This window comes from Mobula birostris, chromosome 26, assembly GCF_030028105.1.
Source record: "Mobula birostris isolate sMobBir1 chromosome 26, sMobBir1.hap1, whole genome shotgun sequence".
In the NCBI taxonomy this organism is placed as follows: Eukaryota; Metazoa; Chordata; class Chondrichthyes; order Myliobatiformes; family Myliobatidae; genus Mobula; species Mobula birostris.
In genome coordinates this window covers 28,170,029-28,195,972 of record NC_092395.1, presented here as the reverse complement: position 1 = coordinate 28,195,972, position 25,944 = coordinate 28,170,029, and the positions used below count along the sequence as shown (strand labels likewise).

Genomic DNA, 25,944 nt, shown 5'->3' with positions numbered 1-25,944 from the left:
TTCCATGTGGGCAATCTGTTAGTTTTTTTGTGCAAGGAAGGGAGTGGGGTGGTTTGGGGTTTGAGCTTTGCATCTTTTTCTTTTTCATGCTGGTGGGGCGGGGGGGGGGAAGTAGATGTCTTTTCTTTCAACAACTTCCATGGTTCTTTCTGGAGAAGGTGAATCTCGGAATTGTATTGCACATGCATACTTTGACAATAAAATGAACTTCTAATGGTGCAAAGCTGCAAAAATAATGTAGGGCCAAAAAAATAAGGGGACTGAAAAGTAGCAGTCAACTGAAAAAGTACAATCAGAAAGGCCAATTCAATATCACCCTTTATAACCAAGGGCTAAAATGAAAGGGAACGGATTTTTGCAAAAGCTGTACAAAATTCTATTTTGACCACATCTTGCATTGGTATGGAGTCATCTGTACATCAGACTAGGGTATTCGGGGCAGGCCTTCTTCCCTAAAGGGATTTATAAAGTAGATAATGTGAATTGCATTTGTCGTTCAGTCATTTAGTCAAGTCTGACTCTTCATGACCTCATGGACCATAGGGTTTTCATGGAAAGATACAGAAGTAGATTGCCAGGCCTTTCTTCCGCACAGATACTGCTGCTGCCCAGGTTGGGACCTGCTGGGTTTTGAACTCAGGACCATCCGTGTTGAAGTCCAGTGCTGATGCCACTACACCACCAGGCGGTTTTTAATTGCATGGTAATTATGGTAATTTCAAATTTAACTGCCTCAGCTATCAATGTAACTGAGATCTTCAGATTACTGTTAAAGTAACTTTCTAATGCCACTTTATTTCTGGAGCTACGGGGACATTAAAAAAAAGCTTTTAGTCCCCATTTGATTAGAAGGTTCATTGACATGAAAAAGCCCATTTATTTGATAGTTAAGAATGATCCAATGAAAGGTCTGTTCATTTTCCAAATTGTGAGGGAGCTGGGTCTCATATAGCTGGGTATGGCAATTGGGGTGATAGGGGTGATGAGGCTGAGGTCATATGATCATGGCAAAGGTATTGGCATCCCGGGATCTTAAGTGTGTTACTCACTCCTTCAGGAGTCACTATCATCCTTAAAGTTGACACATCCACTTTCCCTTTACCCTACAGGCTCTTGGTGAGAAACTAACATTCCCAGTGGATGGTCGTCCAGTCAATGTCAAACACAGGGCTGAGTTTGTCCTGTGTCCTGAGTAATCTATGGAGATTTGAGAAGTTGCTAAACTAATGGAACAGGATAGAATGGACCAGTGAGATCCATCCCAGGATCTACGTATGGCTCCACAGAGCAAGATTACCTGACAATTGTGGGATTGCCAGGCAAGCAGGTGTCAAGCAGTTAATGCAATCATTTCTGAAAACCACAGAGAAGTATATTGACTGTCTTACCTTGAAGATGGCATGCATTGCAACTGTAAGTGGTCGATCATAGGAATACTCCCCAATCTTAAAGATATTCAGACCCCAATCATTGAGGTGTTCCAGTTCCTAGAAGACCACAAAATCAATACTTGTTAATAAGCAGAGAACATACGTTCTGCTGTGGACCAGTCCATCTTCTTGTCCACCCTTTCTAAGTACTACAATCCCTTAGGATCAAGTTCTGTTTTCTCTGTCACTTCAGAGACAAGTATGAGGAAACACAGCTAACATAACTAATGGTAGCTAGAGTGACTGCAGTCTCTCCATTGTGTGTGCACTTGTTCAGGAGAGAAATTTAGTGTTTACTCATTCAAAATTAAGGCATGGGTTTAAGGAGAGTTGAACCTATAACTAACCTGTTAATGTGTTCCTGTGTTAGCATTCCCTGAGATAACTCTGAAAATTCCCTTGCAATGTACCAAACAATTGTGGTCAGGAAATGGATGTGTTGCAGTTCAGCTACTGCATTCATACATTTTGTTGCCGTCGCAAACATAGTTGCAATGGAAGGTTATTTGCGTCAGGACCAAGACTGATCAGCTTCGTGCAGAAGATCATGAAGTTTCAAGCACAAATTATTTCCAAACTCAACAGGGTTCCCATGGTTTTTGATGGTGGTCTGAAACCCTTGGTGCTGGAAATTCACCGACCTGTGAAAATGCTCCACACACATTTCAACTATCGTAGAACCATGGAGATCAACAGGAACCATTCTGGCCATACCATAAGACCATAAGACACAAGAGCAGCGTTAGGGCATTTGTCCCAGTGGGTCTGCTCCACCATGCATCATGGCTGATTTAATATCCCTCTCAACCCCATTCTCCTGCCCTCTCTCTGTAACCTTCGAAGCCCTTACTAATCAAGAACCTATCAGCCTCCAATGACTTGGCCTACACACTAGTCTGTGGCAACAGAATTCCACAGACTCACCACCCTCTGGCTCATGATATTCCTATTTATCTCCACTCTAAAGGGTTATCCTTGTAATTTGAGGCTGTGCTATAGGAAGCACCTCCTCCATGTCCACCCTGTCTAGGTCTTTCAGTAAGTCTCATTGAGACTCCCTCTTGTTCTAAACATCACCAAGTACTGTACAGTCCTAATTGAAGTGCTAACCCCAATTCTCAATCTCCCTGTACTTGGAAGTTTAGTTAGAACATTAGAAGCTGGAGTTGGTCCTACAGTCAGCTCCACCATTCAATACCATAACTGAGTTTTCACCTCAGTGTTATTTTCCTACACTAACCCCATATCCCATGCTTACTTTAATATTTAAAAATATCAATCTCACACTTGCATCTACTCAGGGACTCAGCTTCCACGGCCTTTAGCATTTAAAATTCAAAGATACCTTACCCTGTGGGTAAAGAAATTTCTCCTAGTCACTGTCAAGAATGGCTAACCCCTTATTTTTAAACAAGTGACCTCTGGATCTAGACATCCTCCCCAGTGGAAACATCATCGCTGTCAAAGCCTGTGTGGATTATTATTGTAAACTAAGGTTGGTTAGACTGGATTTGTTTTGAATTGAGGAGACCAAGAGAGAAGCAACTGAAGTATACTAAATTCTGGGATGAATAAAAAAGCCCAAGTTTCCCTTTGCAGTGAGGCCATTAACTAGGATTTAACGAAATTGACAGAGGACACAGGGAAGAGATGGGTTAAAGGGAGAAAGGGAAGTTGAAGAAAACATTTTCTTCATTCAAGAAGTAGTTGGACTCTAGAACCACTGTTTGAACAATAGATAGAGACACATTTGAAGGATGGCTGCATAAGCATTTTTATCTTATCCAGCCGTCCTTCCATTGTTCAGCAACATAATTCCTGCATCCTGTACCCTATTCCCTACTCTTTCTGTGCACTCTACCATAACTACATAAACCTTTATTAACCTGTTTTCCACCTCCTCAGTTTAAAGAAAAATGGTTTTTCCCCTCACAATAAATTTTTAAACATTCCTGTAAAATTTTTCTGAACCTTCTCCAGCTCACTCCCATAGTGATCAGAACTCCAATCAGTGGTCAGCCTGTCTCTTATAGAGTTCAACTTTGTTTTTAACCTCTCAGATCTTACATTAAGTGAACAGGTTAATAAATGCAGGAGGTTCATAGAATTAGCCTTTTTAATGTAAGATCTTCAAAAATTGCATTGCTTTTAATCATAATTTTGTAATTACAAGGAAACTGATTACTGCTCATAAAAATGCCACAGTAATTGCTTTGTACAACTTTTAAAGCAAGTTTTTGATCATTTATAATCGGGGATTTCAGAGTTTAGTTTAAAAATTATTCATCAATTGTGGTAAATTCATTTGCAGCCAAGATTAAAATAACTGCATGAAATATCACTCTTAAATGTATTGAGATATTTGTTATTTTATGCAATATTTTGAAAAAAAAGTTCAAAAATGTCATCTGAATAGGTTAATTGATGAAAAAAATTGCACAAGGCAAAATAAACTGGAATTTCAGCAGAAATTTTTAAAAGGCCACAATAAAAAAATAACCTGTTTTGTCACTGTTCTGGTTTGATGGAACAGTGTAGCAGTAGAATTTTGATTTTTTAGATTTTAGATTTGAGATAAAGCACAGTAGCATGACCTTCTGGCCTAACAAGCCCATTACACATGTGCAAAATTAACCTACTAATCCGTACGCCTTTGCAATGAGGAAGGAAATCCATATGGTCACAGGGTGACTGTTCAAATCCTTACAGCAGTGGAAGAATTGAACCCAGCCCACTGGTGTTGTAATAGCGTTAGGCAAAATGCTACACTACCATGCTGCCCAAGAGGAAAAAATGTAAACTTGCTGAGAGCAAGTTTATCTGATTTGTGACCTGTGTGTCCCTACCCTGGCAGTGTTTGATCAGGCAGCATAGTGGGGGGTTATAGTTTGTATCTGAGCTGTGATATCTCCAATACCTAAATGTTCCACTGTGCACATAATTCTCCACTTGACACAAAGGCAAGTGCCCCAGGATGATGGGTTAAAAGGTGTAAAAAGGATTTCTTGTGTACCGATTCCAGCTCAGTTTCGTGTTTGGTCTGCACACCGAATCGTGGGATGTCAGCAGAGGAGATCACGCTCAGGCTGTGCTTCAAGCCGCTGATCTGTCCCATGGTCTCCAGTTCCTTCTCCCTGCCCCGAGGCACTTCCATTTCATGTGGTTTGTCTTCGAAAGAGCAGAACAGACAGTTGGAAAATATAAAGAGAAAGTGGTGCATTTCAATACTGGTTTACATAATCTCAGCACACCCTAGGTGCTTTGCAGCCAATGAGAGTCATTCTGAGCTGGAGTCATACAGCATGGAAATAGTTCTTTCTGCCCAACCCATCCATGCCAGCCCTGGTATCCACTGAGCTAGTCCCATTTGCCTGCCTTTGGCCCACATACCTCTAAACCAGAGGTTCCTAACTGTTTTTATGCCATGGACACCTACCACTAACTTAGGGGTCCATGCACCCCAGGTTAGGAACCTCTGCTCTAATCCTCTCCAATCCCTATACTTCTCCAAATGTCTCCAAAGTGTTATTATTGTATCTACATCAACCACATGCTCCAGCAGTTTATGTCCTATTCACACCACAGCCTGCGTGAAGAAGTTTCATCTCAGGTCCCTTTTAAATTTTTGACTTCTTAACCTTAAGCCTCTGCTCCTGGGGGAAAAAAGACTATGTGTGTTCATTGTGTCTCTACCCCTCATGATTTTATATGACTCTACAGGTCACACTCAGCCTCTTCAGTTCCAAGGAATAAAGTCCTAGCCTGTCAGCCCTTTCCCCATAATTCAGGCCCTCAAATCCTGGCAACATCTTCACTGCACTCTTTCTGGTCTAATGATGCCTTTCTTACAACAGGGTGCCTGAAACAGTATGCAATACTCTCATTAATGATTTAATAAATTGCAATATATGTCCCTAATAAATGGCCTAACTGAAAGGTAATGTGCCAAACACCCTCTTCACCACACTGTCTATCTGTGATGTTGCTTTGGGCAAACTATGTGCCTATATGGAGTGAACTGCTGGAGCAATGGTTGATGTAGATACAATGTCACTTAAAAGACATTTCAATAAGCATATGGATATGAGGGTGTCCTTAGTCTGCCTGTCAAAAGTAACTTCCATCATGATTGGTTAGTTTAGGAACTCCAGCTCCTTTTCCCATTGGTTAGCTGATCGGTGTCCAGTTTCAAATATCCTGGGAATATAGAGAACATGTGTGGGAGGTTCCTTTTCTCTCTCCCTGTGTTTAAGGTAAGCTGGGCACATGGTCATTAGGAAGGTATGCCCTGCACCCACTTTTAACTAAGTATGTTTGTTGAATATTCAGCTTTATAGTGTCTGTAGCTTGGGGAACATGAATGCTCAGTCAAATTCTTACTGTTTGTAAATAAATGATTAATATACTTAAAGTTAGTGCTTTCTGTCTCACTGGCTAGGCCTGCGAACCTGATTCAACATTACAGAGGGGGGTAGAGGGATCTTGTACTCCTAGGTTTCTCTGTTCCACAGTATTCCCCAGGGTCTGGCCATTTACTCTATAACTCCAACCCTGGTTTGATTTCCCACAATGCAAAAAGAAAAGCATTTTCAACTTATCCAAATTGAATGCCATTTGCCAATCTTCTATCTACTTACCCAACTAATCAAGATCTGTTAATTTTTGATCACTTTCTCCACTGTTTATGATAGCACCTACTTTAGGATGATCCACAAGCTTACTAACCATGCCTTGTACATGAGCTATAGTCACCTGTGTCAGAAATGCAGCTGGCAAATTGTTCACACCCAAATCCCATGAAGGCAAGGTGACAACAATCAGAAGAAATGTTTTAGTTATGCTGATTGACCTGGATGCTACAGAAAACTCCTGGGCTCTTTCTTGGAATTGTACCTTGGGTCTCTAAAGACACTTGGAATGGTAGATGGGGATCAGCTTTTATGGCAATAAGGGTCCATCAGACTACATATTTGTATCTAAGCCCAGGAGTCGGATCTGAACACACAATCTTCTAACTAAAAGTGAAGCTCATTAACCCACACAGTTCCTCTTATTGTGACAATAGACCAGGCAATAACTAATTGTGACAATTTCTCAGTTCTGAAGCTGTCTCCCTGTATGACGTTGGCACATGATGAAGGATCTCAACCTGAAACGTCAACTCATTATTCCTCTCCATAGACGCTGCCTGACCTGCAGAGTTATCCCAGCATTTAGTGCGTATTACTCTGGAGCTCCAGACTCTGCAGAATCTCTTGTCGCAGGTACATTGGCAGGAGTTCACTGGCTTGGACAGAGGTACACTGGGTTTAGCACAGTTGCACATCTACTGAAGTGGTGCAACACTTGCCACCAGGCGTCCAGAACTCCAGGAAGAAGTCCCAAGGAATATTCAGGATACCATAAGGGTCCCAACACTGAGTCCTCTATACAAACAGCAGTCTTGCCTCTGGTTTGTCACCCTGACAAAAGAGCAGACACATGAATGTAGTGGGTTAGAGTGGGGAAAGGGCTGATCTGTGTTAGCTTCCATACCAGACTCTTTTTGTCTAGTCCCACACTAGTCAGTTCTGTACCAGGATGAGGTTCTCTTTTCGAGGACATCAGAGAACGATCAGCGATGTCCTACTTTTTCAAAAAACCGGGCTTTGTACGATGCTGCCCTCACCCACGTTTCATCCATTCTCTGGACGTCCAGCTCACCCCATCTTCCTGCTGCCTTAACAGGAATAGATTTCATCTTGTCCTCACCTACCAACCTATGAGCCTCTACATCCAGCACACCATTCTCCACAACTCCTGCCACCTCGAACAGGACCTACCACTAAACACACCTTTATCTCCCACCCACCCCCACTCCCTGCTTTCCACAGGGATCGCTCCCCCGATTCCCTTGTTCATTTTTCCCTCCCCACTAATCTCCCACCTGGCACTTATCCCTACAAGTGACAGAAGTGCTACACCTGCCCATTCACCTCCTCCCTCACCACCATTCAGGCCACAAACAGGTGAGCAACACCTGTGAATCTGCTGGGGTTGTCTTCTGCATCTAGTTTTCCTGATGGGGCCTCCTCTACATTGGCGAGACCCAACGTTGATTGAGGGATTGCTTTGTTGAACACTTTCAATCCATCTGCAAAAGGCAGGATTTCCTGATGTCCAACCATTTCAATTCTAATCCCCACTCCTTCTTCGACGTCAGGCCATGGCCTCCTCTTCTGCCACAATGAGGCCACTCAGATTAGAGAAGCAACACACTACATTCTGTCTAGGAAGCTTCCAATCAGAAGGCATGAACATCGATTGCTCCAACTGTGAATATTTTTCCTCCTCCCCTTTCCCTCTTCTTTATTTCTCCATTTAGGTCCCCCTCTTAACTCCTTCTCCTCACCTGCCCATCACCTCCCCCTGGTGACCCTCCTCCTTCCTTTTCTCCCATGGTCCACTCTCCTCTCCTACTCTTTACCTTTTCTACCTATCACCTCCCTGCTTCTTACTCCATTCCCCCTCCCCCACCTCCCACCTAGCTTCACCAATCACTCTTTAGCTTGTTCTCTTTCCCCTCCTCCCCCACCTTCTTACTCTGGCATCTTCCCTCCCCCTTCCTTTCCAGTCCGGAAGAAGGGTCTTGGCCTGAAACTGTTCATTCATTTCCATTGTTGCTCAGTTCTATGAGGCCCAGGAAATGAGGAAAATATTCCAGCACAGCATCTTACTAAGTATATAAATCACCTAAACCTTCTACAAACCTGTAACTTCTAACAATCTGTTATTTTATGCCTATGTTATTTTGTGCATTTTACCTGTGAGTAATTTTATGTAACCTATGTATAAACTACCTGAATTCCTCAGTCAGCCTATAATTCACTCCCACTTACTGGTCTTTTATAAATTAAACCTCAAAACTCTTTGGTAAGGTTTCAATTTGCAGTTCAATCTCAGGCACATGTTTATCTATATACAAATCAAAATCCCTCGATTAAAATGTCTGGCCTGTAACTTATGCTAAGGCATTCCTATCAAAAGCAAAATACTGCAGATATTGAAACTCTGAAATAAAAACCAAGAATACCAGGAATACTCAGCAGGTTAGGTTAAAATATTGAGTTTCAGCGAGGTGGTTCCCAAAGAAGCAGGCAAGCAATCCTTCCAACAATGCACATGTAATGGCTTCTTTGTAATGTTTCACTGCTAAGGCTAATGTAATGGCTTCTCTGTAATGTTAACTGCTGAGGTAATGGTTTCTCTGTGGCAGAAATGTTTGGGTTATGGCCGGGAATAATTATGCATGTTAGCCAATCAGGATCTTGTTGCGCTGTCTGGTGATTCTGGAAGCTGTTGGTTTTGCGGGCTTTTACCAGAAGGCGCAAGAGGGATGAAGAGAGAACATGCGAATGGAGAGATGCGGTAGGCCACCCGACAGGGTGGACTCCAAGTGGGGCTCCGAAGGTTAGCGACGCTTGGAGGTCGAATGGTGGAAGGAAGGCTATCGAGTGAGCTTCAACGATTGTGCACAGACTGTTTAATACAATTGGCGCTCTTTTTCTTTTATATTTTGTTTCTCTACTAACTAGATAGTCAAAGTAAGAGTTATAAAGCTTAGTCATTTAATTGCATATGGTGTACTGTCTGATATTTTGCGTTGGGGGTACATTACACAGCATCCACACAAACGTGATTACCCAGTCTGGCGGGACCACAGGCTGATCCCCCTAGATGAACGCGAGCTGGCCTAGCCCGAGGGTTACAATGGTGGGGGTTCATCTGGGATTGATTCCATTGGATGCTCTGTGATTGCCCTGTTTAAATCAGTGCTGGTATGAATGCTGCTGGGGTAGAACGCTGGTGTGCCTTCGTGGGTGCCAGTTATTAATGCGTGTATGTGTTGAGTGGGGTAGATATTTGTACCCCGGATAAATTGTTAATTCGATTTTTGAGTATAGTTAAGGCTGTTGGCAAAGTTGAAATCAAAGCGTGAAAGTTTGACAAAGTGGCGGGCTCAGACCTTGTTTCAGTTCAGACTAGCGTTGACATAACGGCGGTGGGAATGCCAGCGTCTATCGGTGCCCCAGGTGAGGCGGGGCCATGGCCTGTCCATACTGTCTGGGGGGGGGGGGGAGGAGACAGGTGCCCAGCAGGCTGGGTCACTAGCTGCAGTGGAGGGGTTGTGACTGTCACGTGACAGCACTGCCCACTACCTGGTTGGAAGGCATGCCACCTGCCAATCAAAGTTTGTCCCCTCCTCACTCATCAATGCATACCTAACCATTGGCCCCTTTAATTAGCCTTGTACCTGGCCTTGGGCAATTGGCCTTTGTAATCAGCTTAACTCTGCTGGCACCGAGCCATTGGCCCCCACTGTGAATTATCTGGGCTGGACCCTCCAGCCCTCCTGCATTAAAAGGGTGCCACGTCTGCTGGACTCTCTCTTTGCCATCTCCGAGGGACCACCCTGCTTCACTCCAGGCTGAGAACCGTGGAACGGTGCTGGAGAAACTGTTGGTGAGCTGTGCATTGAATAGGGTTGGGAGCGTTGATTATTGTCCCTAATAGCATAGAGCCGTGCCTGCACAGAGTCAAGGGGTAGCAGGTATCGTATTGACTTTTCCTTGGGGAGGGTGGGTGGGTGTGTGTGTGTGTGTGTGTGTGCATGCACGCACTTTGTTCCCATGTGATTTTCCCACGTCCGTTATTAATTGCCCACGTGTTTTATTATCGATCCGACTTTTCCCACGACTGCTGTAAATTGTGCCCGTGTGCGTGTTGCTTCAGTTGCCATTTTCCAACGTTTGCCTTCTGTAAATAAAATCCTTTACTACCGAGACTGTGTGTCCAGAGTCCTTGCCTTTGAGACCTACCGAACCTGTTTCCTCACTTACAACACTAGCTGAGTTGCTCGCGGTTGGGGGGGGCGAAACGGAGATTTCAGAGACAAGGTTCTATCGTTTCTGAGGAGTGAGGGGAAAGAGTGGTCGGATTTGGAATGTCTAATCAGTCCACATCCCCCAGTGAAGAGTGAGAATTCTGAGGTAGTATCCGTCCTTACTTCTCTGGCGAATGAATGGAAAAATCAGATTCAAAGTCCTAGCTATGGCAGGCTCTGCCTGTTCTCCGGAATAACGCCCACCCCTAAAGGGGAGGAGGAGTATGAGACGTGGGCGGAACGGGCCTCTCATTTCTTAGATGAGTGGCAGGCTCGGATGAGGAAAAGCGACAGAGATTGGTTGAAAGTTTGAATGGACGGGCCGCTGACGTTGTCAGAACTGTCAGGTTAAATTATTCCGTAGCGACACCTGTGAATTATCTGATGGCACTGGACAATGCGTTTGGTCTGACTGGAAGCCCAAGGAGGCTCCTGGTGGGGGTTCAAAATATGTGTCAGGAGAAGAGGGAGAAGCCTTCTGCTTTTATTTTTCAGCTAGAGAGGCAGCTAAATTGCTTGCGGCACAGAGGGGTCATTCAGGCGGCTGAGGTGGACCAGTTATGAATTGACCAGATAGCCAGGGGTGCCCAGTCCCATGACTGGATTGCGTGGGATCTCCGACAGTCTTGTAAGACGCGCCCCCCCACCTCCATCTTTTGTTGAGCTGATCAGAGAGATACAGGAAGAGGAGAACGCAGCGGAGGCATGGGAGGACTTGGTCTGCAGGGTACTGTACGTCCTCAGTAGTAGCCCCCCTTGTGGTGAAGTGACTGGGGCCAGCCCAACCTGTGAAATGGTAAAGGAGGTGGTGGCAGAGCTGAGAACTGAGATGTTCCGGGTGCTAACAGCGGGTGTGGACCCTCCGTATGATAGGACCTGTAGAGAGGGCACCCCCCCCCACCCCCCAGGAGACGGACTGCGCAGAGGGCTGTGGGTGGCCGGGGTTCCATGAGAAGAGGGATGGCCGGTAGCGTCTGCTATAACTATGGGGAAGAGGGACACTTCTGGTGGGAATATGAGTGGCAGGAAGCCCCTCGGAGAGCAAGCCCATGAGTACCTAAGCAGAGAGAGGTGTCGGGAAACTTAGAGGAGACCCAGTGAGAGAACGGCCTGGTGTCTCAGGGGAAACACGTTTCCAGCAATGTACCAAGGAACTCCCGAAAGCAAAAGACCCTATTCCAGAAGGCTTAGTAGGACCACACTCCAGTGTGTCCCGACGGGCGCATGAGGGACTGGACATGGACGAGGAGTGGGTGAGCGTTCCTGCCCCTGGGGTGAAGGCCATGTGTCAGTTTGCCATCACCGTGAAGGCAGAGGACAAGGAGAGGCCGGATCGAGCAGTGGATCAAATGGGGGCTCCTGATGATGCCATACCCCAAGCTTACCATAACTTGACTGCTCTGAAGACAAATCAGCTGCTGGAATTGAGTTCCGGGGAAATGGCAGCGGCTCAGTGAGATGATCCGGGCATTGGCACTATTTGGTCCACGGTTGAAAAGGGAGACATGGCTCAGGCGGAGAAGACGAAACACGCTTCGGTGCCTCCATTACTGAAAGAATGGCCTCGGTTGGAGTTGAAGAACTAGATCTTATACCAGGTCACAACACCCCCGGACCGATCTCGGCATTGGCAGCTGGCTCTCCGCGAGAAGTATTGGAGGATGGCGTTGAAATTACTTCATGATGATTCTGGACATTTGGGGGTGGAAAAGATCTATGGATTGCTCAGAGATCGGTTTTACTGCCCTGAATGAAGTCGAAGGCTGAAGAATACCGCAGGTTGTGCATTCGCTGCATACGGCGGAAGACACTGCCTACGTGGGCAGCTCCTTTGTCCCACTTGCAGAGTGCAGGGCCCACAGCGGGAGAAGCTGGGCCGGGCCCCGCCCAATAAAGGGATACTGATTCGGAGGATGATGATCTGGGTGTGTGGTACATGCTGCCTTTCGCTCACTCCCCATTGATTGAGGAAGAAACTCCTGGCCCTTCTCCCACTGAGTCAGGTGAGGAAGAGACAGCTATCTGTGGGCTGCCTGGTTACACACACATCTTATGAGAGCACAAAAGAGGCAAAGAGTACGAGACTATAAATCATTGACTTTGCAAAGGGCTAGCATAGCCATGATATTGAAAATATCATACCTTTATGATGCAAACTATTATTTCATAATAATATTCCACCATGTAACCCTCTACCCTCCCACAATGGTTCTTTCAAACCTTAACCATGCACCCGTTATCACTGAGTTAGAGAGCATGGAAAGGGGACCTTAGGGCTAACTAGGTCGGTGACAACTACTGAGCACCCAGCTAGACTAATTCTACATTAATTCCTTCATTTCATTCAACCCATATTCCTCTCAACTCCAGCTTCCCCAGCAGATTCTGTCACTCCTCTGCACATAAGGGGCAATTTACAATGGCTAGTTGACCTACCAATCCACATGGTGCGTGGGAGAAAATATAGGGAGACCATGCAAAGCCCAACCATAGGCATCAAGGGTCAAGCATGAACCTGGCTCTCTGAAGCTCTGCAGTAGCAGCTCTGCTATTGTGGGTCACTCTAACAGTTACACGGGCCAAATGAGAAAAGGTATTATGGAGAGGAGTGAAACCCCTCCCCACACCACCGAAGCAGGATTCCTTCAGTATTGCATTGGAAGTCTCAAATTAAAAAAGTCTCAAGAGTCTGAAGTGAGTCGCAAACCTGCCATATTTTGTTTGAGAAGCAAGAGCAATACCCGTATCATCATATTTGACGGTGTAAAACAGACACACACACGCATGGATACTGGTCATGACACTGCACTCACCTAAAAACGTGTTGGATATAAACTCGGAGACCTGATTTCCTGACCGGCTCATTTCGGATAGCTGTGTTAATTCGCGGTTCAGCATTCTCTTAAACTGTTGAGAGAAGCAATGCGATAAATGAAGGTGATGGCACCTCTGGTAACATTGGGGCACTCTTACTGAACAAAAGACAAGGAGTGTAGGCACTTTACTCAGGAAAAGACCTCAACACCTTCATATCTGAATTAGTTTAATCCAACTCCAAAGGATCCAGTTCTTTCTCAGTCATTCCCATTGAACAGAATATCAATGATTCAAATCTCTACCCATTCATGGCCAATGCAAAACTGCAATGAATTGAGTCGGGGCCGGGGTCGAAGTGCTCGCAGAGATGGTGCTCGGTACTCGGTGTCGGAGGCTCAAAGTTTTCGAACGGACTCAGAGTCGGACTGTGATCAGGGTGCTTCCAGGGTGCTGCATCGGCAAGTTTGCGGTGCTGGAAGCTCATGGCAGGGAGAGTTTCTCCTCTCAACCATCTGCGTGAGATGATGGGACTTTCGAGAGACTTTGAGACTTTTTTTTTACGTGCCCATGGTCTATTCTTCATCAAATTACGGTATTGTTTTGCACTGTTGTAACTATATGTTATGATTATGTGGTTTTTGTCAGTTTTTTTAGTCTTGGTTTGTCTTGTGTTTCTGTGATATCATTCTGGAGGAACAAACTGTATCATCTCTTAATTCATGCATTACTAAATGACAATAAAAGAGGACTGCGTGTCCTCATAATCTAATCTAATATTCCTGTTCTTCCTCATTCGATGGAACTCTAATGGATAATCCCCCTGTTTATATACCACAATCCCAGTCAATCAAATTACTCCCATTCATAGCATTCCTTACAACTTAAGTAGATGCAACTCTGCTCTTGTTTTTATTCTGACACTGGAAACCTCATGGATGCCAAAAAGCCCTGAATTTCGAAAGCACTTTTCACTATTGTTTTGACAGGTAGACAGCCAAGTGATTTCCCTTTAAGGTGCAGTCACTGCTAGGAGTTCCTTTTTATCTGTGCATACTGAGTACATGTACTCTGTCGTCAGAAGCTGTGGAGGCAGTTGTTAGCATATCTGCAGCTCTGATACAGGTTTTTAGACTGTGCAGGAATGGATGGATCTGGAAGCTTGCGGGAAAGTGGAGCTGAGCTGAAAGAGCAGATCAGTCAGGATCTCACTGAATGGTGGTTCACTGCCCTCATTATGTCCACATGTACGAGATATTGCTCTCTCCCCCCCACCCTCACTCTCACACACACCCTCGAGGCTGGATGGTAACAGGCCGAGCAAGATGTTCCCTTTCACTTCCGGCACTCCTTATGCACACAGGAGCTGATCATGATCTTTGCACAATATAATTATGATAAATTAAGCATAATATAAGCTACAATAGCACTCTATATAAATACAATTTTCAGGAATTTCAAGCTGTCACCACCACAACGATGCAGCTGATAGAGCAGCCGCCTCATGGCTGATTCCCTGGGTTCGGTCCTGCCCTCTGGTTTGCATATGTCCCTGAAATTCCCAGAGTTTCCTCTGGGTGCTCAGGCTTCTTCCCACATCCCAGAGGTGCAAGTGATTGGGCCAGTATTCCTTGTTCCGAGTCTGTACAAGGAGGAGTTGATAGAGATGTAAGGAAAATAAAAGTGAGGTTCATGCAACAGGGAGTTTGACTGGGCTGACAGGTCTGTTTCTGAACTATAACACTCCATTGCTTTTTTTTTTTTTTAGTTAATTTGATACCTTTACCTTAATGTATTCTCAGCACAGGCAGCAGGCAGAACACAATTAACCTCAAAGCATTCCCTTACTTTCGTGGTGTTCTCAAATGTCACCATCCAGAGCCCTTCCACCTTTGACTAGATTGATGGAGATTACTTTGTGAAGAAGCCGCCCCAATGACCCACACATACAGTCCCAAGGTTCACTACTTGTGGGTGGACAAGTTCACTTGCTCCACCCAGAGGGGGTGGAACCAAGTGCCTGCCGGCGCGGACCTTTTCTGGCATTTTTGCCCCAGAGACAAACCTCGCGAGGGAGCGGGAGAGAGCAAATTTAATACTGTGAGCTCTTTAGCATGTACCTGAGAGGACAGGTAGGGTCGCCATTTAAGTTCCCGATAACACCACTGACAATGCTGGGCTCATTCAGCACCATCGTGCACCTTGTGGCCGCAGGTAGGAGGGTAGGAACGTTGGGTTGAGACGTCACATACATCCGAAGCACACACACTTTATCTATCCACATTTTACCCCCAAAACACCCTCCCCATCAAAACCCGCTGCAGCTGAGAAAGAGCATCCACACTGAGTTAAACCCATTACTCGAGCAGACCCCTTTGTGGGGATGGGGGTGGGGGAGAAGGAATGTGATGGGGATAGCTCAGTGGGCAGGAGGAAGGCCTTTGTATGTGTTCTGTATGAAGCCCTTCCACCGCAACCCCCCCCCCCCAATCCCTCATTGCCACCACACCACCCTCTACATTGCACCCCTCTGTCCCAGCTCACCTTGTTGGACGCCATTTCACTGACGGAATTCCTGGTGTGCAGGGTCTCCAGCTGATCCAAGCACCAGTCCAGCTCCTCCAGCGTCTCGATGGCCAGCTTGTGGGAGTTCTCCTCTGGAGACAGACAGACACACAGACACTCAGGTAGGCCGCCGAGCCCTGTCCCATCACCAGAAGCACTTGCACCCATGATCTGATGCACGGTGGGCACTCTGCTTGGGCATCCCCCTTCATCCCTTAACTTTGGGGCACAGGGCAAGGAGACTCCACATTCCCTAGCCGTGGTGCTGAAGGCAAGAGTCCCCCCTTCTCCATCAGGGCTGACCTCGCAAACCAATTAACAGCAACACCACTGCCTGGATTCGGAGGATAGAAGCTGTTTTTCCAAATGCAAACTCCCAGTGCAGATACTCCCTCTCTACGGGTCCTTAATAAGGTGTCTTCAACAATTCAATCTTCAGTATGTAAAAATATCTTTGGTAAAGGTTTTAAATCTCCTGCCCCCTAATTGCCTTTGTTTTTGGTTAATTCAGTCACTTTTCAATTCTGCAGCTGGTTGTTGTTCAGGTTTGACCCTCACTACGTCGAATGAAATCCATAGGTGCTGCTGTCTGACAGGTCAGTTAGGAGATGGATAAAACTCCGGGTGTCCCGGTGACCGATCAGGAAGCGCATCCAATCCACAGTCGGAGGGGACATCCCCAAATCCTCCCAGCCTGCTTCCCAATGCCTGCGCTGGACAACTGCTTCTCGTGAATGAGCACAGCTTCCTGGAAAATCAGACATGGAGCAGTACGGACTGGCAGGTCCCGATCTGGAATGGAAAGCTAATAGACTCGCAGGGAACTTGGACAAGGCTTGGGTGACGGAATGAACTGCAGAGTGTGATCCCCCCAGCCTCATCTCAGCAAAGGTGATGGGCAGATGGCCGAAGAGGGGCCTGTGGTTGGAATTCCTGGGCTCGTGGCGCAGAGCTTTGATAATAAGGCAGTAATCCAGAGATAGAACATAAAACAGCAAAACACAGGAACAGGCTCATGATATCTTTGCTGACCCGAATGCCAAATTAAACCAATCCTATCTGCCTGCACATGATCGATATCCCTCCCCTCCCTATCTGTTTGAATGCTTCTTAACCAATGCTATTCTATCTCCTTCCACACCTCCCTGTGTTCTCACAAACTCCTAACAGACAGCAGAGGTACAGGACCCAGGCTGAAGGCGCTGGAATAACATTACACTAACCACTACGGACAGGTACATGGATGAGAGGTATGGAGGGCTACGGTCTGGGTGCGGATATATGGGGCTAGGCAGAAGGCTAGCACAGACTTGATGGGCCAAAGGGCCCATTTCTGTACTCTGGTGCTCTATGACTCTATGCTCTATTCAAAATAAAATCCTCGTAAATCTCCTTTAAACTTTACCCCTCTCACTTTAAAGCAATGCCCTCTATGATTTGACATTTCCACTCTAGGGAAAGAGTACCTACCCTGTCTATGCCTCTCATCTTTTTGTACATTTCCTACCATTTGAGAAATTTCAATTTCAATATAAACCTGGACTGAAAAGCTAGTATTGCTAATGGCGATCAAGAAACAAGCAGATTGTTGCAAAAACCTTCTGGTTCACTGATATCTATTGAGGAATGAAACCATCCATCCTACCTCATCTGGTCTTTATATGATCCCAGAACCATGGCAAAGTGCCCTCTGAAACAGCCTAACCATTAGCGGTGGGGGATTGAATGGCAGCCAATGAATAAGAAGTAATGCAGTGGCCCATGAAAAGGGAGATGGATGGGGAGAGTGGGAGTTCTGAAGTGGGCCTCCCTGCTTCCTAGGACAACACCCACTGGCTGTCAATACATCCCTGTGAGTCAGGGCATTGAGGCAGGAGACAGGAGCACAGCCTATGGGACAAAGGAAAACATTTCACCAGAAGGCCACAGAGCCAAGGGGAGGTGGCAGACAACAAGAAGAAATCAACTAGACAAATAACACACACCAAAGTTGCTGGTGAATGCAGCAGGCCAGGCAGCATCTCTAGGAAGAGGTACGGTCGATGTTTCAGGCCGAGACCCTTCGTCAGGACTCTTCCTTCAGTTAGTCCTGACGAAGGGTCTCGGCCTGAAACGTCGACTGTACCTCTTCCTACAGATGCTGCCTGGCCTGCTGCGTTCACCAGCAACTTTGATGTGTGTTGCTTGAATTTCCAGCATCTGCAGAATTCCTGTTGTTTGCAACTAGACAAATGTTGAATTGTAGATTAAAACCTGCTTAACAGTAGCGTAGCAGTTAGTGCAATGTCCTTACAGCTCAGACGTTGGAGTTCAGGGTTCTATTCCCACATCATTGGTAAGGAGTATGTTCATCCTCCCCGTGGAATGAGTCAGCTTTCTCCAGGTGCTCCAGTTTCCTCCCACAGTCCAAAGACATACAAGTTAGTAGGTTAATTCTGTCACTGTAAATTGTCCTGTGATTAGGCTAGAGTTAAATCAGGGGTTGCTGGGCTGCACAAGCTAAAGGGCTGAAAAAGTTTATCCTACACTGTATCTCAACAACTAAATCAATAAATCAGTATCAGTGGCTCCATGGGAGTTTCAAAGGAGATATTTGGACAGGAGAGCAAAACTGTATTTTTGAAAAATTATTTTAAGTTTGATGGTCTGTGAAAAATGTCCATTATTTCTTTCATCTCTATATCACCTGCAAGTTACTCTAGCATAAAATCTAGTGAGATTTACAGTCTGCCAATGCACAGGGCACATTTTTCATCCTATCACTGACACTACCCTTGTTCTATCGAGTTCCCTCCCCCACATAGACCAATTTGTTTTCTCTCCTCTCAGTTTTGATGACGGCTCTTCAACCTGAAACGTTCATTATTTTTTTCTTTTCATAGATGCTCCATCACCTCCTTTTCCCCAGCATATTTATTTTTATTTCAGATTTCCAGCATTTGGGGCTTTTTTTTTGGTGGTGTTTTCATATGATACATGCCCCATCTTTAAAGAAAAGAAAACATACCAATCCTGAATCCCAAATATCTGCTCCCACTACGAAATTGGGGGACTGATTTTATGGATGCAATGTATCCTTGTGAACTTGTAATTGTGTGTCTTTTATCGTCCCTTTACACTGTCCAATCAAACACTCCCAGGACTGGCACAGCATGGGTTAGGTATTGAGTAAGGCTTTCTCAGAACAGGTTTGTTCTGTTAATCACCCCCAAGGGGTGCACAGGTTATATCTACAGTTATCCAAAAGAATACCTTGAATCAACAAGTGAACTGGGCTGTGGTCTGAATGAAATGTCATCAGAACCAGGCAGATGGAGGGGGTAGGGAATGGTGGATCTTGTTGGATGACTCCCTAAGCAGATTGTCACAGTCATTTGGCAGAATCCCTCATTCCCAAAGAACTAAAATAATTTCCAAAGCCTTTCCCGGTTGGTAATGAGAAACATCCACCCCATTAGATCATTCATGTATGATCTTAATATTGGTCACACCACATATTGCCCTTGCCACGGCTGCACTGGAAATACGAGCAGTGCCCGTCCCTCAGGGAATGTGTTTTTGCAGTAACACCTGGAAAGCGATGTTTGTGCTGGGCAGTTGTATAACACTGACCTCTGTGCTGTGAGGACTGTTCTCAGGGACTCACACTGACACAAGTACTGGTTGCAGTAAGGAAACTACCAACGCAGTGTAAGGAATGCCAGGAAACTGCTAATATTCCAGAGGAAGAGGGTGCCCATGACGCAGTGCTGTAAGCTGCCCGCTTGTACCTCCGGGATATGTGCTGGGGCAGGTGGGAGGGGGTGGTGCTGAAGCTGGGGTGCAGTCAGTGCACGGTTTAGGACCTCCCACTATTGCACAGTACTTAACTGAAACCTGTAATGAAACCCATGCACTATTTGCTTTAAAGTTGCAAATGAATGACAACTGATAATGATAACTACTAATTTAAGTAACAGGAATAATATGTTAAGGAAAATGTTAACTTCAATGTTTTATAATACATGTTTTTTGATACTTCAATGAACTAATGAAGTATTTTTTAACTTAAAAAATCTAAACATTAAAAGACATCAATGGCAATTTCCCCTCACATCCTGAATGAGTCGCTGATCCTCCATCACAATGTTTACCCCTTACTGCCTCTCCAGACCGTCACAGACTGTGTGTGTGCTGTGTATTACTTGTCCTTTTGTTACCTCCAGCTTCCACCACAGAGCCACAGCACAGAAACGGCCCTTCAGCCCATCTAGTCGTGCTCCGTTTCTCTGCCTAGTCCCAGCTACCTGCACCCAGACCATACTCCTCACCTCCACGCACCTATCCAAATTTCCCTTAAGTGCTGCAATTGAACCCACACCCGCCACTTGCGCTGACAGCTCATTCCACACTCTCACTACCCTCTGAGTGAAGAAGTTCCCCCTCAGGTTCCCCTTTCACCTTAAACGTCTGACCTCTAGTTCTAGTCTCAGCCAACCCCAGGGGATAAAGCCTGCATGTCTTTACTCTGTCCATCATAATCTTGCACACCTTTATAACATTTTCCCTCGTACTCCAGCAGCCCAGGAGATAAAGTCCTAAACTATTCAGCTTTTCTCCATATCTGATGTTCTCAAGTCTCGACAATGTTCTTGTAAGTTCCGCTGCACTTTTTCAAGCTTACTGATATCGTTCCTGTACATAAGTGAAATGAACCAGAGCCAGAACCAATTCAAACGTATTGTGCTAACATTCCCCTCCCATGAGGTACATTTATGCTTGGGGCTCTTTTATTTCCAGCTCAGGAGAGAGTCAAGAGGTTTGGTTTAACCTTTCATCTGAATGACATCTCTTCCAACAGCCACGTGCATCTTCAGCACCAACACTAGCCGCAGCAACTGCTGAGGATCAAATCTCTGACCTTTTATGACACAGGGACAAGAGTTTGCCTCACCCAATTAAACTGATAACTACAGGCAAGAAGGCAATGAACCCACCATGGATGAGCTCTGAGACTCCTCTGTCCAATTTAATTTGTGGCTGATGGATTGCACAGGAGTGCGGGGTACATGTATATTTAGTAACCCAACTGTCTGACAGCTCCCCCAGGAGCCATGAGCTGCGTTATCACTGAGGCAAACTGCAGATTGAGCAGCACAGAGCCATACTTGGGTTCAAACAATTCCCTTTACTGAAATGATTAAAAGCTGCTGCCACTTTTCTCGAGAGGGCAAACCGAGGATAATTTGATGATTTATAGGATAACCTGAGTTTCTCGAAGGGTAATTATTGCAATTATCATTGCTCCGCAGTTTCAAAAAGGCCCTTGTGAGAACGCATGTGGAATACTGTGTATTCTGGCCTGGCCTCTGCAAGGAAGGATATGTTTGCAAGGGGGTGGGGGGAATGCAAGGGTGGTTAACTTGAATCTCAGGATGGATGGATGTTGTTTGAAGTGAGAATAATAGGCTGGCTCCATTTTCTCTTGAGTTTACAAGAATGAGGTGAGATCTCAATCAAACATACAAAACTCTTATGGGGCTCTGCGGGGATGATGCTTACGCTGGTTTCTTGATCTCAAATCAGGGAGGAATCACAGACAGAGAGAGAGAAAAAAAAATCGGTGGCCATCCAGTCAGAGAAGAAACAAAAAGAAATTCCTTCACCCAAACAGCAATGAACTTTGGATTCCACTACTTGGGAAGGCTGAGTAAACTTAGTTGTTCAGTACATTCAAGACAGTGGTTATCAGATTTTGGATATTAGAAAGAATCAGGGACATACAATCAGCGTGGAAAGAAGCGCAGGGGAAAAGAGACCATTTGGCTGCTCGTGTTTGCTCTCCTTCAACAAGGGGCCATTGGGAATAGCAGGGGAGGCTCAAAGGGCGTCTGTTTCTATACTTTAGGTAAATTCTGTTGCATTCCAATCAGATGGAAACATGTACATGACACAGACTTTAATCTTGGGCGAAGTCTGGGATTTACCATTTGATTGTTAGCCCTCACAGACAAGGAAATGTCCACCATCAATCTCCAGTTTGTGCTAAGTTAAAAGACCTCGCTAGAACAGCTACACTGGGGGGCAAGTGGGGCAAGGTGGTGCTTGCAGAAGAAAACCAGGAGTCTGAGGAGGGCAGGATCTGTCTTAGCTGGGAGACGGAAGGTAGCTGTTATTTGACCTTGGAGGATATTTCAGATAATTCCCATCCCATGCTCATCTCACACATACAGCATGCTTCCAGGAGCCTCCGGGAAAAGATCAGGAGTGGGAATTCTGCGTTCATTTCTGGTCTCGAACCAGGAATACCGAGGTCATCTGTGGCCTCTCTTGCTGCCTTGTGTGAGACCTGTTATATCAGCACACATCCAGGGTGAGAGCCATCGATGCCCCCAGTGTGGTTCAGTCCTGACTCCAGGCTGAGAGTTTGTCGCTGGGGCAAATCGGAGGGTAACGGTGGCTGGTCTGGCTGCCTGCTTAGTTTGTTACAGAACTCCAGAAAGTTGTGTGAGATGGATAATGAGATGGACCCCAAAATTTACACACGAGTGTCTGCAGATGCTGAAAATCCTGAGCAACACAGAAAATACTGGAGGAACTCAGCAGGTCAGGCAGAATCTGTGGAGGGAAACGAAAAGTCAATAACTCAGGCCAAGATCCTTCATGGGGACACCTGATGAAGTCCTGATCAGGATCCTGATGAAGGGTGTCAGCCCAAAACGTCAACTATGCACCCTCCTCCATAGGTGCTGCTATACCTGCTGAGTTCTTCCAGCATTATATGTGCATTGCCCCACACTGGGGTTCCTCAGGAATGAGCTGTGAAGAAGTTCCCACTCTCACGGTCCCTTAAATAAGGGATAAGGACAGCTGGCATTGACTTTCCTGGCAGGCAAGGAATCTGAACTGCAACATGGGCTACCCCGCTGATAGTACGAGATTGCTCAGACCATAAGATAAAGGAGCCAAATTAGACCATTTGGCCCATCTAGTCTTCTCCGCCATTTCACCATGGCTGATCCATTTTTTCCTCTCAGCCTCAATGCTCTCCTGCTCTCCCCCCTTCATGCCTTGACCAATCAAGAATCTATCAACCTCTGCCTTATATACATATACATGGCCTCCACAGCAGCCTGTGGCAACGATTTCCACAGGTTCACCACTCACTGGCAAAAGAGGTTCCTCCTCATCTCTGTTCTGAAAGGTCACGCCTCTCTACCAAGACTGTGGTCTTAGACTCTCCCACCATGGGAAGCATCCTCTCAGCATCCACTCTATCAAGGCCTTTCACCATTTGATAGGTTTCAATGAGGTGACCCCCCCATTCTTCTGAAATCTATTGAATACAGGCCCAGCGTCATCAAACACTCTTCGTATGATAAGCCGCTCAATCCTGGAATATTTTTTGTGAACCTCCTTTGAACCCTTTCCAGTTTCAGAGTGTCAATTCTAATATATGGGGTCCAAAACTCCTCACAATACTGCAAGTGAGGCCTCAAAGGTCTTTATAAAACCTCAACATCACATCCTTGCTTTATTTATAAAATCTCAACATTACATCCTTGCTTTTATATTCTAGTCTTCTTGAAATGAATGCTAGCATTGCATTTTCCTTCCTCCCCAGATTCACCCTGCAAATTAACCTATAAAAAATCTTGCACAAGGACTCAAAGTCCCTTTTTGACTCAGTTTTTTTGTATTTCTTCTCCATTTAGAAAATAATCAACTCTTTAACAACTTCTACCAAAGTGCACAACAATACACTTCCCGACACTATATTCCATCTGCCACTTCTTTGCCCATTCTCCTAATCTGTCTAACCCCTTCTGTAGCATCTTTGCTTCCACAAAACTACCTGTCCCTCCACCTATCTTCATATCGTCTGCAGACTTTGTAACAAAGCCTTCAATTCTGTTATCTAAATCATTGACATAACATTTCCAGTATTGATTTTAAATGTCCAGCATCTGCATTATTTTACTTTTAACACAATTGCACCATACAATGAAGCAACACAAGGCCAGTCTACAGAGCAGAACATTACTGCTTTAAATATGCAAAGCAGGAGTGCCAGGATCTGCTCAGTGCTGTGTGTGGATTTGAGAGGCTTTTGACTTGGAAATTGTCTGATGTACACTTCCCAGCACCTCAGCATGGAAAAGGGTTAAGCTGGGAGTGGATCTGGGCGAGAGGTGTTGGCGTGACTGCCTGGGATGGTGGGGGAAGGGCAGCTGGCATGGTAAACCAACAGCTGGGAGCAAAGAACCAGCTTCTGGAGTTCTTATTAATGGCCCTTTGCTGACGTCAATCAGATGATTAACATACTGACTACAAAATGAGAGGCAGCCCTTGTGTGGGCTCCCCAGGTACACTGGCAGATGGTGGAAGGAAAACCCGACCTAGAACTTACTGCTCTGAACCTGGAATGAAGACTAGGGGCGCGGAATGACTGAATCCGATTCCTGGGTTTTCATTAATCTGTCAATGTGAATTCAAAGCCCACAAAAGGGATTCACAATGTACCATCTGTAGTTCACCCAACCCTGAGAGAACAAATTGTGGATTCAAAGCCTGACTTCCCGAGGCCAGGGTGCTGAAATCTAGGCTGGTATTCCAGTGTAGTCTGGAAGGAATACTACACTGTCAGAGGTGTATCTTTCACTTGTGATCTTATCCTGAGACACCATCTGTCCCCTCAAGTGGATGTAAAATACTCACTGGTTCAGAGAAGCACAGAGGAGTGCGACCTGATGCCATTATCACATTAGGGTTGGAAGCTCTGGGTTGTACGGAGGAGACAGGTGGAGAGATTTAAGGAGGCAATACCCAATATTAGAACTCAGGCATCTGAAAGCACGTGCCAATGGTGCAGTGAGCAACACGAGGTATTAATTAAGAGCCCATAAGAGGAGGAATGCAGGGGTCAAGGGATTTTAGGGCTTGAGGAGATTACAGAAGGAGGGAAGTATTTAATGAACAAGGATGGGAATTTTAAACAAGGTACTGTGTCGTCTCTAACAAAGAGGAGCTGGCAGGTTGTGAGAAGGGCTAGCAAAATCCTTCTCATCCCACCACTAACCAGAAACTGTCCTTAATCCTAATCCTAATCCATTGCCATGACAGGGTAGAGTGAGATACCTCACCATACTTGGTGGAATATTTGTCCAATTAAAGCTCAGAGGTGTCAGCCAATTGAGTCCCAGTGTGAACAGTGGTAGCGGTGGAACTTATGGCCCGTGGGGCTACTGCAAGTGAAGCACCTCCTAACTTTTCCAACTTAAAGGACCCTTCACCCCGCCTCCTGCCACTGTACAGTAGATGTTCCCACATGTCCCATCAGCGGAGAGATGAAAATCCCATGTGTTCAAATAGGGCCGAGACTCTTTATCAATCAGTGCGTTCATTTCTGACATCTCACTAGGGAAGACACCAAGGAGGTTGAGAGGCGATACATCAACACTGTATAAAGATTAAGGTAAATTACCCAGGGAAACGGAAGGGTCTTGGATTGCAGCCACAGTAATGGAAGGGGCTCTAGGTACGCTTAGCTGAGCTGTGCAAAATTGTAAAAGGCTTTCAAGTTCCACTGGAAGGACTGTAAAGGATCATCAAACACCCAAATGGGGAGGGAATGAGAAATATTTTTATGCAGCTAGTTGGTAGTCTGGAACATGCTGCCCAACAGGATTGTGGTTGCAAATTCAACAGGAACATTCAAGCAAATACATGAAAAGGGTTGTGAGAAGGAGCAAGACAATAGGACTGATTGAGGGCACTTATTCAATGAGCCAGTACAGGTCCAATGGGCTGAATGAGCTCCTCCTGGGGAGAATTCCTGGGGTTGAGAAAATAGAAACTTGCAAAAGTAGCTGCTCTTGCCCTACAGGGTCAGGGCAGTCTGTAGGAAGCACACAAATTCAGATGACACAACTCAAACCGATGAGCTCAATCCATTCCATCTCTGCTCCACCCTCTTACAACCACAAATGCTGTCCTTACATCTCCTGGAGGTGTGGATGTTCTCTAATGTTACACGGATGCAAAGATCACCACATTCTGTGTCTTTGACCTTTGGACTATTCTGAACCTCCAGACAAGGATGAGAGTGAAGGTGGTGAGTCACAATGGAGTCTATTTCCAAGCACAAGCCCATGTCCAAGCCCTGCAGTGGGCCGATGAGTGCCACAAGGCTCAACATTGTTTAACGTCATTTCCAGAAAAGAAGTGCAAATA

At 45.6% G+C, this 25,944-nt stretch overlaps 1 protein-coding gene across 8 annotated transcripts in view; it reads right to left on the bottom strand.

The window, feature by feature from the left end:
* LOC140188203 (3',5'-cyclic-AMP phosphodiesterase 4C-like) overlaps nt 1-25,944 on the bottom strand; it is a 273,810-nt gene that overhangs the window by 15,367 nt on the left and 232,499 nt on the right. For all 8 annotated transcript variants that reach the window (XM_072244242.1, XM_072244241.1, XM_072244244.1 and 5 more), the window contains 4 exons: nt 15,712-15,824; nt 13,167-13,260; nt 4,444-4,598; nt 1,389-1,487 (listed from right to left, as the gene is read on the bottom strand). In XM_072244242.1, coding sequence (XP_072100343.1) covers nt 1,389-1,487; nt 4,444-4,598; nt 13,167-13,260; nt 15,712-15,824 — 461 coding nt within the window. The remainder of the gene's footprint in view (nt 1-1,388; nt 1,488-4,443; nt 4,599-13,166; nt 13,261-15,711; nt 15,825-25,944) is intronic.